This window comes from Artibeus jamaicensis, unplaced genomic scaffold, assembly GCF_021234435.1.
Source record: "Artibeus jamaicensis isolate MK-2021 breed Jamaican fruit bat unplaced genomic scaffold, CSHL_Jam_final contig_548, whole genome shotgun sequence".
Classification (NCBI taxonomy): domain Eukaryota; kingdom Metazoa; phylum Chordata; class Mammalia; order Chiroptera; family Phyllostomidae; genus Artibeus; species Artibeus jamaicensis.
Window position 1 is genome coordinate 158,190 of NW_026521883.1, and position 18,971 is coordinate 177,160.

The following is an 18,971-nucleotide window of genomic DNA, read 5'->3' on the forward strand; positions in this document are numbered from 1 at the left end:
CCATTCATCAGTTGATGGGTTTTGGGGTTGTTGCTACTTTTTGGTTACTATGAATAATGCTGTTATGAACATTCACGTGGAAGTTTTTGTGTGTACACGTTATTTTTAATACTTTGGGTATATACCTCGGAGTAAAAATGCTGTCACATGGTAGCTGTACATTGTACCTTTGGAGGAACTGCCCAATTGCTTGTCCCAAAGCAGCTGCACCATTTTTATAATCCCACCAACAGTGTATGAGGTTCCGATTTTTCAAGTCAACACATTTTTTAATTTAAGCCATCACAGTGGCTATAAAGTGCTAACTCATGGTTTGTGGTTCCCTGGTGCCTAATGATGTTGAGAATTTTTATGTGCTTAGTGGTCATTTGTATATTTTCTTTGGAAAAATATCTGTTCCATTATTTTGACCATTTTTTAAACTGGGGTGTCTTTTATTGATGAGCTAGGAGTTCTTCACATATTTTGGATACAACTCTCTTATCAGATACATGATTTATAAAAATCTTCTCCCATTCTGTGGATTGTCTTTCTACTTCAACTAAGTCCTCTGATGCACAAAACATTTTAATTTTGATTAAGTCCAGTTCATCAATCTTTTTCTTTTTTGCTTGCATTTTTTGGGTATTGTACTTAAGAAATCATTGACTAATCCAAGGTCTCAAAGATTTACTGTTTTCTTCTAAGAATTCTATAGTTTTAGCTCCTGGATACAATGTGAGTTAATTTTTGTATACCATGTAAGGTAAGGGTCCAACTTTATCTTTTGCATGTGGATATCTAGTTCCAACTGTGTTTGTTGAACACAATGATTTTCCCATGAATATTGTACCCTTGCCAAAGGCGATGTGTGTTACAGTTGTAACTATGTTTATTCATAACAGCTCACAATTGATGGCATGTTAGATTTGATGAAAGTATGGTACACCTAACTCCTGAAAAAAAGCCATATAAATGTGCACTTTCTTTTTTCGTGAAGTGGAAAATCTATTTGTCTCAATAATACTAACATTCCTTAAATATCAATGTGGTGGGAAAAACGTATCATAAATACATGTTTTCTTATCATTAGTTTAAGACTTGAAGGTTTACACATGCACACTCCCTGTTGTTAAATGTGAATGAAGACTGTCACCACAGAAGTAGCAATATGAGTTTAATGATCAGATAGAAAAATCCATGAATTCTACAAGCCAGGTGAGGATCACTGGGAAGTTAATTTGACAGTGACGTAATGTCACAAGAAATAGTAGTATAAGCACCAATGAAGTTTTTTGAATAAGAAAATTAAGGAGATTTTTCAGTATCCAGACTTTAATATGTATGCATTGTATGGAATATAAAACAAGAATAAGCTTAATTGTTTGGGATCAACTTGGAAGTTTGACAAATGCAAAAACTCAAGTCTACTTTCGTGTTAACTTCCTGCTGGACGTCCTGATGAACTCATGAGAGCCACAGAGTCTGAAGACAACCACTCATAAACATACTGAGATCTGTTTAATAGTTTTTGAAGATTTTTTCCTGTAAAATGGCTTGTATTTCCACAGGTACAATAGTGAAGAAATAACTTTTCAATTCGACATGAAATATAAAAGAACAGTTTTACAAATATAGCCATACAATTTAACCACTCATAACACTATACATGGTAAATATGACCACCCCTTCACTTTCAGCCTATTTAACACACAGAAGGAATCTGTCACCTCAGCTTTAAAAGAAAAAACAACTTCCCTTTCACGGAGCTTATTTTGTTTAAAAGTAGTTAAACAGAACTGGAAAAATATTTGCTTTTCCCTATCTTTCTCTAGGGATTGTTCATGAGGGCTGAAATTTACTTGAGAGGATATAAGTTTCATAAAAAAGAAATACGGAAACTTCTTGTTTTACTACTTCAATAATTCTTACATTCTTTTCAAAAGATCCTCAAGTGTTCTCATTAGCCTTTGACCAGGTCATAAGGGAAGGCTCGTGCTTCCAGCACCGAAGGAGGAACTTCATACCCTCCGCCCACGAAGGGCGGCACCGTGGGCACACAAGATTGACAGGCAAGAGAATGGAGCTGGGCCTGGCCTAACCTCCAGGTTCTGCGGTTTGTCTGGCAGAAATCCCTCTGTCACCAGGCAGGACTGCATGAAGACAACTAGGGGTTAGCCAGCTTTCACGGCGATGTGATCACAGCCTTCATGCACACCCAGAGAACTGGATGGCTTAAAGAAAAAGAAGTTAATCAAAATCACAGAAGGGCATGTAATAATTCTGTAACCCATGTTACCCTTCAATTAAGAAGGCAAATGTTTTCCTTAAACTCTTAAAAGTGCCCAAACAACAATACTGAGCTCCCACATAACGGGGGTTTGAGTTTTTCTATGTACGCAAAATAAAGTATTGAAACTTTATGAAGAGTGCTCCTCAACTTTCCTGATCAGTATATGCAATAACTTAAAACAGTTTCCCTACTGACGCCAGAAATAAATTCCACTACACTCATGCGTATGCCGGTTCCTGGCACATTTCTGCATCCAGATTCATTAGTCTCCTTAATGGAGCCCGTCATTTTTCCAATGGCTTTCTCCTTTCCTAAACCCTAACCCTGAAATTCTATAACCAGTTACATCACATGGCTTCCCTGAGGCACAAAGGTACCAGACTCTATAATTAACTATCAAGGAATGATAAATATGCTCTCTATTTATATTAAAAGATTTTAATTCTTTTGGGCCACAGTGGGGGGAAAAAAACCCAGAAAGCTTAATACTTATTCTGCAGTGTGAACTGTAGCCCTTTTTGCAAAAAGCATAACCAAATAAGGGAAATGTGAAGAGTTGCAGCATGCAGGACCTGGCAGCACCAAGTATTAATAAAAAAATTCCAGACTAGAAAAATATTGAGTTGTATCCCATTCATTCTGAATCTTTTTTTTAGTAAACAACTGAAAAAAATATCTATGGGAATACATCTCTGGGACCGAACTTCTAGAAACCTATTCACAAAAGGCATTTCAGTCAGGCCGAGCTCAGGATAATGGTGAGTAATTTCCTATGAACACACGTGGGGGAGGGAGACTCACCCTTTCATGTGATGCGAGACGTAACAAAAGTGACAACCTTTGAGAAGTTACCTTTTCTGAACTCTATTACTCCGCTTTGAGAAAACCTTTGAGAAGTTACCTTTTCTGAACTCTATTACTCTGCTTTGGTGAGCTAGAGTTCTTTATTCTTACACACTAACTTGCTCTCAACTCAAAAAGAAATCTCAATAGCCTGAACTGTACAGGGATCTGACTAGATGTGGACAAGAGGAGCGTGGTGTCCTTGCTGCAGACTTGCCCCCCCTGCGGTTTCTTAGGCAGGGTGGGAGGGGACCTCACATGGAGGTCAGAGGACAAGACGCGGCACTGACAGAGGGCGGCTCACTGGTACCCCTTCCAAGACTTTAGAATTTATTACCCATGTTTCCACTTTTTAGCTATCTGACTTTGCTAAAAGTCAGAAACTTTTCAGGTTGGAAGATTATTTTATTTGGGGACATTTGTTGTATGCAGTACTGCTAGACTTATATACACTTCTTGAAATGGAAAATTGTATCAGACCATATTTCTGGAAAAAAAAATTGATACGTAAAATACAGCCTTTCTGTGTGCAAGACCATTTGTGCTTTTAGGGTGTCCAGAGTCCTCAAACCACCTTCTGCAGCAAGATAAGGGACCGTGTGCCTCCTCAATCAGTTTATGGAGCCCAAAGAATCCAGACTGAAAGGACACACTCTGTCAATGAAAGCTGAACACTGGAGACTCTGTCTGGCTAAATCAGAAGGCATGTGATGTATCATTTAGGCAATTCCATTGCTTCCTCTCTGTCTGCAGGGAGAGCACGCTTCACAGAGCAGAGTAAGCTATCAGAGGATGGTTGGTGGATTTTCACATCACTCCAAACCTACTAAAACAAAACACCTCCTTCCAAACAGTAATTTCCATAAAAAAGGAAAGCTATTTTGCAGCTGAGAGGATTAACTTTTTGTATATTAAGTCAAATTAAGCAGCAGCAGTCAAGCGTAATATATTTTACCACTTTAAGGAAAAGGACATTCAAAAATGGGCTAGAACAATTGAAAATAGGTAAAATATTTGCCAGTAGGCAAAACAGGAAAAAACCAATTCAAGTATGGATATCGTATATTAGAACCATATAAATTAGACAGCTTTACAAAAGTTAAGGGAAGTGTAGCACACATGTGCAATGGTCAATTAAGAGGATGTCTGTTTAAATAAATACTCGTTCCAAGTGGCAGGGATCTGTTTCATCTCTGCCAGCTTTGTCCTAAAGGGTCTTCCCATTCTGGGAGCAGTGATACACTGGTACCACACAGAATGAGCATCCAGGAATTATTATTCCAAATGAAATGAAACTAACAGAGAGGGATGGAGGAGCTCATCTGAAATTCTGATTTAATTAATCCGTAGTAAACACTCATTTGCGCTCTTTAAATCAGGAATTTCCAATGATCTCTGCAGATGCACTGCTTGGTGCTGTGTGTGTCTAATGATCCCATTTAAATGTGGCTTGATTTGCAAACATTCTCAAGACTTCCAGCTCACAGGCTGTGAGGGAAGGAGCCAGATGGCGGAGAGGGAGTGGATAAACACGCCCAAGTCACTGTGATATGTCGCTCTCGGGCTCACAGAATTTTGGCTTTCTTAAGGAAAAAGAATTATGAAACCCCAACAAGTGTTTTTAAAAAGTAAAACCTCACTTTTAATCGCTCTTAAATCTTAAACAGTTTGGTAAGCAAGTCAACTTGCCGTCAGAGTACCTAGGCTGTGTTTCCCGCTGCAATGATCACCGACGGTGAGAGAGTTTCTAAGCGAGGCTACCTTTTAATCAACCAAACAGTCCTGGCCCTGCACGATGAGTATCAGGACGAAACATACTAGACAGAAATAACAAAAGGCAGACTAAAAAGTTAGGGAAAATTCTTTGTTTGAAGTGCCAAGGTATTTGGTGAATGTGTATATAAAATAATTAAATTCCACCCACATAAATAGAAAAAAAAAACAGGACAACATATGAATATTTTCTCCCCTCAAACAAAAGAAATCAAAAAAGAAGCTTCCGATTTCAAAACCACAGCCCATGCCTAAGGTCCCTTGCCCACCACTGCATTTTACAGAGCCACCCCTTTGGTGTCTGGTTAGGTGATCGCTGGCACCAGGTGTTCCTGGATGTCACCTGTCCTTCAGGCAATACCTACACCCTGCAGCGAGGGAGGTGGTGTATTGTGAGCCAACAACTTTTGAATACAGTTCTTCATTTGTAAAATATGATTTAAAGTGTTACCCAAAGCTACAAAGGAAAACAAAAGTTTATAAACCCAAGGTTAAAATAAAAGCATGGTGTTTTAAATTCAATTATTACAAAGATAATGTGGTTTAATCAAGCAGACTTCAATGACGATGCTGCTGTTCTGAGCATGCAACACACCACTGACATCTGTTAATTCCCAGCATGTTTCATTGCTATGTTCCCTCTCTCCTCCCAGCCTTGCCCCCCCACCCCTTAATAAACAGCATTATAAAAAGGTAAAATCGAAAGTTAGTGGCAAAAATCTTCACAGTAACTTGTTAATAAAGTCGCAGATGGCTGTCAAGGGCATCAGTCAACTGGACCCTGGAAAATTAATTTGATGCAGTTCTGCTCCCCAACCAGCTGAGTGGCGCAGAAAGGGCAGGCAGCGTGAAACGCGTGAGTTCCGTGAGGCAGCGGGATCTGAGACCAGTATTTTGCAGACTTCTCCGAGCACACGTGTCCACAGGGGGTGAAAGCGTGCGTGGGCGGTCCCGCGTCTACATAAAAACCGGCCTCGCAGCCGAGCCACAGAGGCACGTAGGGGCCCACAGTCCTGCACATGGGACACTCCCTCTCGTTGGCCTCCGTGTCGCTCCGGTGGCCCCAGTTGTGGTACCCGTGCACGTGGCCGCAGCTGAGGTAGGCCCAGGGCTGCTTCTCCTCCACCACTTCCTTCCGGTTGATGCTGGGGAAGGCCAGGGTGTTGAGCCCCACGGGGCACTGCGGCCGGGCCGCGTTGATCTCCTGCCGCAGGGCTTCTATGTGTTTCTGCGTCGGAGCGTGGAAAAGCCCGTCTGCCGTCCTCCAGAGAAGGGTGGCCCCGCACAGGTCAATGAGGGAGCCATCCTGCAAGACGTTGGTCTCAGTTTCCACCTGGAACAAGTTCGGTGGACAGGCATTTAGAAGCAAGCGAAATTCGGCAAATGGCTGACATTCTTTCCTCTCAAAATGAACAGGTCCCCTTTGAAGTTAAGCTCAGGGAGGCAGTTTATCGCACCAAAGATGGGTCTGGGGAAGTAACTGTGCCCCCGAACCTCAGTTTTTTCAACTCAGCACTGGATACAACACACACACACACACACACACTACAGGAGCAAAGCCCTAAGTGCAATCTACCTAGCCGAGTGTTCAGTTAACGTAGCAGCAACTTCAATGAGCACCAATCTCGGATTGTTACTTCCCTTCCTCCAGTCAGCAACACAGTTGCTCTCTGCTGACGTCGGGGGCGGGAGACGTCCTACCAGTGCACCCAGTGAAGACCACGCTCGCTTCCCACAGTCAACCTGGAAGACCCCAGGGGGCCCTGTGGTCACCACTGCAGTGGTCCCCACGGCTCCCGCTGACCCCTGGCTCCCAATGATGCCTTTTATCCTGCATTTGCAGCGCCTGGGGCAGAAGTGCTCCGTGGGAGTCTCCATTTCTGAGAGGACGGCTGGGCTGAGCACCAGGCACGCACAGGCTGAGGAAGAGCCGACAGGGGGCACAGGCGGCAGAGCAGGAATCTGACCGCAGTCTCCACGTGCAGCAGCACGTGCGCCAAGCCCTGCGGCGTGAGACCAATAGCCACGCCCCCAACCCCGAAGAGCCCCGTTCCTTAGCAGTGGGAGCCAGCCAGGCCCGCCTGAAGGTTACCAGGTGTCGCAAGTGCTGTCTGTGTGCGCCCCGCCCCCTTCACCTCAGTGGCTAGGAGCGTGGACTCTGGAGCCTGGGTCTGAACTCCCGCTCTGTCACTTCCCGCCCTGAGACCTGGGGCAGTTAAAGTCCTGGCCTATCAATTTCCTCCTCTGTAAAATGTAGATAGATAAGGGATTGTAAGTGTTAAAAAGTTAATACAAATAAAATGCTTGGAATAGTGTCTGGAACACAAGAAGCGCTGTGTAAATGTTTGCTGCTGTGACTTTGATGATGACAAAGTCAGATACTGTTTTTAACGGGTTTTCCTTGAACAGACATTTGAAAAAGGTACTGTCCGGAGCCAGCAGGTAGGACAGGAGACACGCCAGGAGGAGGCACGAAAAGCCCACCGCCACATGCACTGAGGGAACAAGGAGCTCAACAAGGTTCCACAGATGGCTGGACGGCGTGCAGGGTGTGGGGGCAGGACAGGAGGCCCAGGCTGGGGAGGGTGCTTGGCCTCGGTACCCAAAGGGAGTCAACAGGGAGTTTTATGAAGCTATGAAAGAATGGATTTGCCTTTCCTAAGGTCCCTTCCAGAGCTGGATACAGACTAGAGGTAGGAAACAGTGAATTCTCTCTCCAGGCCAAGAGGGTGGGTATGGTGCAGCAAAGACAGTATCAGTGACAACAGACAAGGGGCATAGGTATCAAATGTGGAGGAATTAGACTCACAGCTCTTAGCTCCTAATTTAGGGAGAAAGACTTTTACGCACCTGCCTCCACTCACTGTCTACCAAAATGGGGTTTTCCATGGACTGGAAACCGAGCAGAAGTGGCAGATTTGGGGGGAAGGAGAGTGAGGTCAGTTTGGGGTGTGTAGGGCCTGCGGGCTCTGCAGTGTCTGTACTGCGATGCACACAGGCACGTGGGACTGCAGCCTCTGAGACAGATGTGGCTCAGGGGACACCTGGGGTTTATCAGCATTGAGCTGAAGTCCTGCGGTGGACGACAGTGCCGCTCATCAGGGTCCCTGGGAGGGCAGGGAGGATGGGGACAGAGCCAGGCCTCCCCCAACTAAGGTTGGGGTGCAGAAAAAGAGCCATGTAAGGGGAAGAGAGGTATGAGAAGATCAGAAATTGTCATTCTCTGGCTTAATGGGCTGTGCTGGTTCTCCACTGCTGTCAGGATGGATAAAGCCCAAACTTCTTACCATTCACGATATGGCCACTAGGCTTCTGTAGCTGGAGCTAACTGTGGGACAGGGCTGCCCCATGCTGAGTGCATGGGGTTCGAGCCTATGCATGCGTGAAGCCAGACTGCCCACAGGCATGCGCACGAGTGCCCTCTGAACAGAATTCTCTTTCACACCCACCCACGTCCACCCTGCAGTTCGGCGAACTCCCACTTGTCGTTCAGGTCTCACTGGGAGGTCACTGATTCAAGAATGTACAGCTACTACGTGGAAGAAGCAGGACTGGAAACTGTGGCCTGACTTCAAAACCATTAATATATTGTGGCTGCCCCAAGAGTAGCCTGTTTCCCTGCTTATTTTTTATTTCTTATGTGCTTTTTCCATCTCTCAATAAAACTTTTGAGAGTTTTCTGGCTTTTCTCCAGAATACAGTGTATTGGGGGCAGGATGATGAAGATACCACTGCGCAGAGGCAAGGGTTCAAATTTTCTTTTTTAAATTCTACAAAAACAACCGAAAACAGAGCAAGGCGAAGGCACAAGGGGCTGCAGGGCTGCAGGGCTGAGAGGCGGTGAGGGCCTAAGGGCCCCAGCACACCAGGCGGCTGCGCGTAGAGCAGGGAATTCAAATCCCCATCTGCCACTTATGAGCCGGTGACAGTCTTTTAAAGTCCGGTTTCCTCACCTGTAAATGGTGACAGCCACAACACTGACCATACTGGGTCGCTTTGAGCAACAGAGAATCAACATGAAGCACTTGGTACAGCCTACGTGTAGTGACACTATGGTTATTTCTGTAATTTCACCTAAAATGAAGTAGGTAAATCAACTTAACTGGATTTACCTAATTTTACACAAAGCCAATAGAGTTTAATAAAATACCTCAAACATAATTTGATAAAATACTCAGGAGTCTGCTGGAGCAGTATGGTAAGTGTTACCATGTTATCGCTGACCAGGTAAATGCGGAGGGCACAAGTCATAGTTCATTCGCCCATTTACTTACTCAAGGGTTAAGCTCCTGAAGAAAATATTGCCCCCGCATTGAATTATGTTGATCAAGTACAAAGTAGCAAGGGTGCATCATTTGCTGTGACAATGGGAAGCCGTGGTGATCCGTTAAAAACATAAGAGCATGCCGACTCACACTGCACTCACACTGAACTCACACTGAACGCCAAGTGTGATGTTAATACAAAACACCCTGCCAGGAGGCATCAGCTATCACTGTGACAAATACTCAGGACTCCTCGCTGGTCACTTTCGTCTCCACAGTTGCATATGAAATTACAAATGATATCTGCAGATAGAAATAATTTATAGAAGCTCCTATCAGCAACACGCACAGGACAAAGAGTCATACATCGGAAGGAAAGTGCAAAGAATCAGTGCTGGGTTTCATCCTGGACAGAGACAAGCTCCTCCAAGTGCACAAGAGGGGAGTGCAGGGCAGATGGGTCCCTTCTCCCCGACTCTGTCACCCACAAGCCCAAAGTCAAACTGACATAAACCCGGAAATCTCTATTGCTGCTGGCTGGGCCAATTGTATGCTATCATCAAATGGTACAGCATGTCACAGGAAAAATTTTAATTACTGTATATTTAGTACAATCCATTCATGCAAGCTATTTCTGGAGTAGCACCCCAGCTACTGCAGAGCACTGTACTCCAGAGCACTCCGTAGCACCGTGAACTTCCCCGGCATACTGCAGAAGTGTCAGCCTGGTCCCCCCACGTTTACCAGAGCGGCAAGGCACACACGCTGGGACGGGCCCTCCTGGACAGACAAGCCCTTGGGGCTGCTGCGTGTGCTTTACATCTGCCCAGGAGGCTAATGCTCTGGCAGCAACCGTCTCAGGTGAGAGCTGGGTGTGACTCCCCACAAGATGGTACGGAGCGGCGGCCAGGACAGTCCAGACCCAATCGGGAGACCTGAGTTTCAATCCAGTCTGGTGTCACCTTCCATCTCTGTGACACTGGGCAATATTTACCCTCTCCATACCACGCTTTCCTCATCCATATACTGGGGACAATTCCAGCCCCCTGACAAGGCTGCTGCGCAGGTTAAATTCCGAGCTGGTACACCCCTGAAATGCCAGCGCACCGCCAGTGCCCGGCAGCCTCTCCCTGACTTCCCACCATTCCCAGTAAAATGACTCACAGCCAGTTTGGCCAGCCGAGGCCGGGGCTGTGTGGTACCATCCGGTGATCGGAGACGGAGTTATCAGGAAAGATGCTCTCGCATTCTCTTCCCTATGTAAAGTCTCTTTCAAAATGTTTAGACCAAGTTTATGAAATTTGCTCAGCCTTTCTTAGAAAACACTTCTCATATCTACTCAGCCATGATGCTGCAAGGCTGGACCTTTGGCATCAAACAAAGAAACTATACCTTAGCTGAATAATGGTATGAAAGAGAAATTTAAACAATTCCCTAAAAATAAACAGCCAGTAGAGAACAGCAAGCCAGGATAGTGAAATAGTCCATCTTCTTTTTCCACCTTAAAAATATTTGGTTACCATCTTTCTCTCTGAAAAATGCTAGATCAATCGTCTATTTGCCTATATTTTTTCTATGGGAGTTTGGAAGCAAACATTTGTTCCCCGTTGTTCTAGCTTCTACCTAACAATTAATTAAAAGTACTGGAGTAGAAAATTTACTAAGAATGTTTGTGCACTGTGCCCCAGAACTACGGCAAGATCAGAAACCCAAAGCTTCTCATTTAAGGTATTATAATTATACTCCATAAAAGAGAAGGTTAAAAAACAAACTGCTTTAGGGCATTTGGGGTAAGTAGTAATAGTTCTAGGAAAATATTAGCATGCCAGGTCAATGTACTATATGAACTGTTTCATGTAAAAGGCCGTAACTACAATTTTGGTGAACTATATAGAAAATTATATATTAATTTCTTACTATAAAAATTTGAAAAGCTAATAATTAATTACCTTCTAGTTCTGGAAAGTCTAATAAATTATTCCGTAAATTACAATTTTCACTAGTCTTAAACTGTTTAGGATTTTTCCAAATTAGTAACGTTTTACACTAAAAATAAGTTTATTCTTCTTAAAGTAAGTGGAATTTTGTGGTGAGTGATATAATAAAAGATTATGCTCTTAAAGTTGTAAGGCACCAAAGATAATTTTCTTCCTCTGTGGGAAAAGAAAGCTTAATCGCTAACGAGACACGGCCGTTTCCCCCTCATGTGCAGCGGCTTGCCAAACCCTCCCGCCTGGCCGCTGGTGCCCAGCACACGAGCCCGTCAGAAGGGTCTGAATTCCGGGGGAGCAGAGGGCAGGCCCACAGTCAGGCTGTTGTAGTTGCATCTTCCACAGTGAGGTCTACTCACCAGCTTTCCCCTCTGCTGGGCCGACCTGGTTTCTCGCAAGGTGTACACATCCCCGCAGACAGAGATCTCCCGCCAGACCCCGGGCTGGGACTCCTCCGTGAAACCCCCTCTGGGATGCATCACCAGGACCCCGTTTGTGGTCAGCCCGTCCATGTGGCCATCAGGGTTTTTCCATTTTGCTGCCTTTTCCTGGAGATTAAGAAAAAACTATGTTCAGATCATGTTAAAAAATGAAGGGATTCTAGAATCTCTTTAAAATACTGCCTGGGAGCAGAGGGGAGGAAAGTGGTGAATTCTCATTTCTATTTAAAACTAAAAAATAGTCGGAACAATAAAATATGCAATTAATCCAACAATATGAAAGAAATGATAAAATGGATAAATAATTTATCTCCAGAGGCACATTATATTTATTTTGGGGGCTTAAAAAATAACCTGATGCCTGATTCTCCCCCTCAGAGGTGCTATTTCACATCCCCCACCATCAGTGATTCCAGAATCTCGTGTGTATTCTTCAGTTTATTTGGGCAGCGCCTTCAGCGTACTATCTACAGATGCTTTGCATGAACCCATTATCAGGGAAATGTGCAGAGGAAGGAAAACATTTCCATTAAACATACAAAATTTCAGCATGTGTGAAGCCAACAATTTGTGGCCACTGTATTTGCATATGAATTGGTACGGAGATCCTCACAGGTGGAAGGCCAGAGCAGCTTGATGTAATGGTAGGACAGACACTTGGATGGCGGTGCCACAGTGATTTCGCTCTTCTCTCTTAGGGACAGAGCCAGGTATTACTCCCATGATTCGGGGAGGGGGGGAGGTCCTGATTATGACAAGCCAGTTATGACGGCCCCAGCCCCGTGCCAACGACTGGGTTAGGGGTGGGCGTGTGGCTGAGTTCAGGCCAGTGGCACCCCAGTGAGTCTTCTGGGAGGCTTCCTGGGAAGGCCTCTTTGCAAGAGATCCGCAGTGCCTCCTCTGCCTCTTCTTGGGCAGGAAGCTTCCATGCTTCCATGCCGCGGGGCATGCGGTGGTGCAGGAGCCCCCTCTCACCCAGAGAAGACCTCACCCGAGGAAGCTAATGTGCCAGAGAGGCAGAGGGCCAGACAGAACCTGGTTCCGTGGAGGTCACAGAACCACTGAATAACCGACCCTCAAGCTGGCCTTCCCTTCCTTGGCACTTCTTGTAATGGGGAGACGATACCTTTTCATTATGGTTCCAGGGGTGTCCAACCTTTTGCCACCTCTGTGCCACACAGGAAGTAGAAGAGTTGTCTTGGACCACATATTAAATACATTGAGACACAGAAATACAAAAAGATCTCATGATGTTTTAAGTAAATTTACGACTCTGTGTTGGGCTGCATTCACAGACATCCCAGGCTGCATGCGGCCCCACGGGCTGTGGGTTGGACACCCCTGGAAGGCCATTTTCCGTGTCATTTTTTCCCTACAAAAATATCCCGATTCAAAAAGAAACTATATGAAAACTGGATATTCACTAGAACTTTTGGGTTTAATTTACATGGAAGCCCTACAACAGCAGAGATTTTCAATGTTTTGTTCTCTGTGATATAACATTTATAACCCGACATAAACATAGCAATCAATTTCTGAATGATTAACATTTTCCTTTAAACCCTAATTATCTACATTTGACCATTTATTTTTTTCCTTATGAAATAAATCCCCTTAAATCTACCATAAATACATTATGCATGCTGTTGAGATATATTTTTAAAAAGTAATTACTGTACATATTATAAATATTATAGCAAACAAGTAATGATAATTATTTTCACATTTTTAATAACAGCTTTCCAAACTGGCCATCTGAAAACTAAAACCTCAAAATCTAACTAGAGGCATCATATACAGCAAGTGTTTGGAGCAAAATTAAATGTTAAATGTGATAATAGTGTTTCTCTTGAGACAATGGACATATTCATAGTACTTACTCCAAGAAATATGTTTTTGGAAGAGTCGAACCCAGCTGCGAATATGCGTGCTGTGTATGGCTCACTCCTGTCGCAGACTATCCGGCAGGCGAACCTGGATATGGTGCTTTGTGTGATCTGGGCCTCGTCGCTGTTCTGGCCACCAGAGACCGTGTCCGTGACAACGAAGTCGATGGGGCTTTCGGTTGATCTGCCCACCTGAGTAAATCAAAATACTGGTAACACCCTCAAAAAATGTCACGCCACCAACTTCGCTCAAGTAGAATGAGCGTTCAGGATCCCTTTAACATTCCTTATCTCTGCTTCGAAGGTCAAAATTTAATGAAAACTTCAGTTCTCCTTTTCTTTTTTCAACTAAGGGAGATGTTACGGTATAACCGACCATCCAACATTAAATATTAGAAGAAAAGCTCAACTTTCTATTCTGGAAGAAGAGATCTTACTCCAAACAGAATGCATCTCTTGGATCAGGAAGGACATGGTGAATCATTGTGTGTGTGTGTATTTACAGGTGGAAAAGAGCAAAGTTTTAAAGGAAGCCAACAAATGAAGGAAGTCTTGCCCCCACCCTTGTCCACTCCGGGAACTGGTTTTGCCCTCTGTGCTGACCCCCCAGGGACTCACAGCACAGAGCAGGAGTAGCCCTAACCCAGACGTGGAGATCAAACACCTGTCACCGTTCCTTGGTGTGGCCAAGATGGAGAGAGACGGCTATACAAGTCGGCCTGAAGTCCAGGTGCAGTCCAATGAAATATTTAAAAAGCTGCTCTTAACAGTTCAACCAACTTTGGAGTTTTAAAAACTCTCTTGGGAAACCCTAAGAAGTTGCCAATAATATTATATTGGCTTACTTTCCTTGATAAGTTAAAATGCTGCCAGAAAGAAATGTATTTCCTTGGGCAGATCTCACAGTTCTAACAAAGCTTTTCATAATCAACAAATCCAATAAAATGAGGACTGCTCTGTCTTCTGAACGGGGAGAAGTAAAGAATTTGTTTACAGATAAGGAAAACTGAAGACGAAATAGCAAAATGTTTATGTAATCATGTTCTATGAATCTCTAACTGGAAAATGATGATAGATGTTATAGTGTTATAGATGCCAAAGAGACTTGACTTAAAATCAGTTATTGTATGTAAATGCGTCCTTTCTCCCCAAACAGACTGATGTTCTAACAGCAGTGACTTTGATTCTGAGCGGCCAATGGGAGGAACACCGATGTGTGCATGTAACGTCGCCAAAAGTCAATTTGCCAGGTATCTTCACCCTGCTCTCAAAATTCTATCTAAAATATAAGCAACATTAACATACTTTTACTCCAAATGAGTGAAAGGGAAAACTATTAATATATGGTGCATAATTTAGCTCTGCTTGCTTCCTGGAACAACATTAAATTTGTTTTGTAAATCTCACATATACATTCTCATGCACAGACTATTTCAAACCAACCAACAACAGACATCTATTTTCTATTGTTCTTTTACCAACCTTAATTTCTTGTCCTAATGAAATGTGCCTGGAATAAACTAAACCACTGGGTTCACTGCAACTCATCAACTTAGGTAGATACATACTGCCTGAATGTATGCATGTCAGGTTTGGAAAACCGTATTGGTTAAAAAATGCAACATACAATGTAAATTAGAGATATTATGAAATCAAATCACCGTACAATTCATCTTTCTACAGTGGCAGAATCTTCTTTCCGCCACATTCATTTAAAAGCTGGATATGTAACTCAGAGGCTCTGACTCAGACTGCTCTAAGTATTTTTTAAAATTCTTTTTAAAAAGCTATTCTCTTAGCTACTTTCAAGTATATAATCGGCATTACTGACTATAAGCACCATGCCATGCATTCAATTCCCAGAACTTACTCATCTTACATCTGGAAGTTTGTACTGCTGACCGGAACTTCCTCACTCCCCACACCCCCACCCCGCCAGCCCCTGCCAACCACCAATTTTAGTCTCTGTTTCCACGACTTCGATAGTTTAGATTCCACATATAAGTGATATGTCTTTCTCTGACTTATCTTACTTAAAAAGCTTTTATGCAATGAAAGAAGGAACAAATACTTATTTAAAACATTTCATAAAATAGGCAAATATAAAGGAGAAAACAAAGACTACTCCAAACTCAGAAACAAACCCATCCTGAACCTCTATCCCAGTGAAGCTAAGGAGTGAAATGTGACATTCTAAAGCTGCCTGGTCACCTCACCAAACCCAGAGTTCTCATGACACAGTCTCTGACCCAAGTCCCATCAGCTCCATGGAAGACGGTAACACCTTCCGAAGCTCTGTTACAAGCTCAAAGCTAAAACCTAAAAGCTAAAACCTCGCTCTCGTAAAATGTCACACAACTGCTCCTTGTCTACAGAGATTATTCTCTTTGAGAAAGGCCATCCTGATTTCATCCCAGTGCATCAAATTAATGTCTTGATAGATTAACTGAAATTGATGTAAAACAGGACATTTTATTCCAACTGGAACACACTGCTAGGATCAATTATTTCAAGTCATGATACTTATCTGAGTGGTCATGTAGGATTTGTCTGTCAATGCACTTCCATTTCCCCTGCAGGATGCTAGTATAATTTTATACTGCAGGTCACAAACTTCATGGTGCTTTTGCCAGGAAAAAAATCGAGCCCCTTTCCTACGGAAAACCCACCGCCCAACTGTGGAAATCTTGGATCCTGTTGTTTCTTTTGTTTACTGGATCAATTCTACATTATTTTAAGGACAGTCATGTGGACAGGCCAAGACGTTTCTGAATATCATCTGATATTCATACAGTGCTGACATGCACACAGCAGCCACAGGGAGACTTTTAACCCCTACTATGGGCAGTCATGAACGCAACATCACTTGGCACTTCCAATTCTAATCTATGTGAGAAAAGTTTAGGTTTGCCTGGTTGTCGGCAGAAGTCGGCACAGGTAAGAGTATACGGGAGCACCTGAAAGGGCCTCCCTCACATTGCCCAGCCTAATCCTTCCCTGTCCCTGCACCCATAACATTACCTGGCTTTCCTTATGACAAGGATGACATATTGCTGCTGCTACTCAGGACCAATCTCCCTACTGATGCCTGAGATCCCAATATTCTCCACTCCCTGAGGATTTTGCTGATATTGGTTCCTGCGCCGGCCCCTACCCTAGACCAACCATTTCTCTCTTGAGGCTGGATCACGTCATCAGCTATCAAACATTCTGGAGCTTCTCAAACTGAGCCTCTGTGGAGTTAAGAACTAGTTTTGTTTTGTGTTTAAATTTCAACCTGCCTGTGATACCTTTAAAGAATGCAATGAAAATGAGTGTTAGGAAAATGATCACCTGTTTCAACGTGTAAGACTGAAGTGCTATAGTTTACAATTTCCTGCCATCTCACTCTGTATCATTAACAGCCATTTCCAAGGGCAGAGTACTGTTCCAGCAGTTCTGCTCTAGACCAGTCCCTCATCTTTAAAACTCTTCCCTTTGCCTGTAAGCAGCCCTCAAGCTAATGCCTCATTTCTCTGACTCACTTAACAGTAATACTTCTGGAAAAACCTGTCACCAGTTACTACCTTCCTCATCCCCTTAACGTCTCTCCTCAACCCACGCCAGCTGCACTCTCCCCCCATGATCTACTGAAACCACTCTTGGTGAGGTCTCCAGGCCTTATAGTCAGCCAGCATATCCTGGCCCATTTGTACCTGGTATTCAAATAATGAAACCCTTTCAGCCTTAGTTGGTCAACAGCTCCCATCTCTTCTCTCTGTTCTCTCCCTAGGTAATCTCATTAAATCAAACTTATTAGGCACAGAGCCCTGATCTCTCACCGCACCTTCAGACTAGCACGCCCAATCTCCATGTGGATGCCCCAGGGGCACCTCGACATGTTCCAAATAGAACCCAGATCCCTTTCAAATGCTAGATTGGTGCCAGTGACTGACATCCAATTTGCTCAAGCTAAAAATCAATACCCAAGAATTATTCCTGATTCTTTCTTCCACACCCACATTTAACCTTGTGGCAATCCTGTCAACTCTACCTTGAAAACACATCTTTCCCCACCTTAGCTCAGTTACCAGCAGCTCTCACTTGGATTGCATGCCTTAGCCTCCAAACTGGTCTTCTAGTTTCCCACTGGCCCCCAACCTTCTTCTCTACTGACAGTAGTTGGAGACATCTTTTAGAAACATAAATCAGGTTATACCTCTCTTTTTGCTCAAAATCCTCCAACGGCTTCTTCCAAACTGCTAGAATAAAACCCAAGATCTTTACTTGGGCCTAGCTCTCCTGGCCTCTGTCTACCTTGCTAAGGTCCTCTCTCATTTCATTTCCCTTTGCCTTCACTCTGCTCCTGCCTCGCGTGGCCTTGGCATCTGCCTGGAATGCCTGCTCACTGCGGTCTGTCTGCCTTCTCTACAGCGCAGACTCGGTGGGAGGGGAGCCTCAGCTGTCTGTGGACAGGAACTAGGAGCGGGCACTCGGGCAATGAAAGTGGTGAACGGAGGGTTAAGAGAGTGAGCTTGACTGCTGTGAGAAACACACACACGTTTTAAGAAATTATTGGAAAAATGTTGATAACCTTAAACATTTTTCTCAACTATGTAGCCGCTAATGTTACTATCTAAAACTACTTATAAGCCAACTAAACTGAATACCAAGCAAACAAAACCTAAAAAGAAAAACGTAAGTTGCTGCAGCACCCAGGTTGACACTTATGAAACTAAGAATCTGAGAGGGACCGGCCACTTCCCTTCCCCTCACGGTCAGAGCATACTGGCCCTCATCCTACGGGGACTCTCCAACCTGTTTCACCTCTTCCTTTGATTGCTTTCACAAACTATTTTCTTCTTTAGCTTTTACTTTACTTACTCTTTTCTTTTCCTCTCTTTATCCTTGTTCAACAAGTACAAAGTCTCAGTTACACTAGACAGGTACCAGCAAGTTCTAGAGATCTGCTGACAACATCGTGTCTACAGTTCAAAATACTGTACCGTGCACTTAAAATTTTTTCAAGAGGGTAAACATGTTAAATGTTCAATCACAATAAAAAATAGTAATAGGAGCTGAAAAAAACCCAGCTAAGTCTTTAATTCTTTCTGCACTGGCAGTGATGAGAAGGAAAAAGTAAAGAATTAAGAAGAATGCGATTGTACAGCAGTGACAAATGCACACTTTCTGTCACTTCGGGAATAACAGTGCACTGGCACCTGCTGTCACAGTGACTGGCTGAGTCGAAGTGGTAAGACGTGCACCACCAACAAATGGAAACCTTCTTAAAAAAGCATTTTAAAGTACACGGGGGTGGGTAAAAGTGGGTTTACTGGTGTGAGTACACGAACTGGTTTATTCTCGTATTATCACTTACTTATCACTGCATTACAGGTGTGAACTACTTTTGCCTACCTGTTTTTTTAATGTATACATTTAACACATTGAATTAAAAAATGTGTTTACTATATTTTAAAGCTTTTAATTCACTTTTTTAGTATTGAGAATCTTCTCTCTGT

At 43.6% G+C, this 18,971-nt stretch overlaps 1 protein-coding gene across 1 annotated transcript in view; it reads right to left on the reverse strand.

Moving 5' to 3' along the window:
• Nucleotides 1-1,159: 1,159 nt before the first annotated feature.
• PELI2 (pellino E3 ubiquitin protein ligase family member 2) overlaps nt 1,160-18,971 on the reverse strand; it is a 162,110-nt gene continuing 144,298 nt past the window's right edge. The window contains exons 4-6 of the mRNA XM_037155722.2: nt 13,465-13,662; nt 11,504-11,692; nt 1,160-6,221 (exon numbers count right to left, since the gene is read on the reverse strand). Coding sequence (XP_037011617.2) covers nt 5,655-6,221; nt 11,504-11,692; nt 13,465-13,662 — 954 coding nt within the window. The 3' untranslated portion in view covers nt 1,160-5,654. The remainder of the gene's footprint in view (nt 6,222-11,503; nt 11,693-13,464; nt 13,663-18,971) is intronic.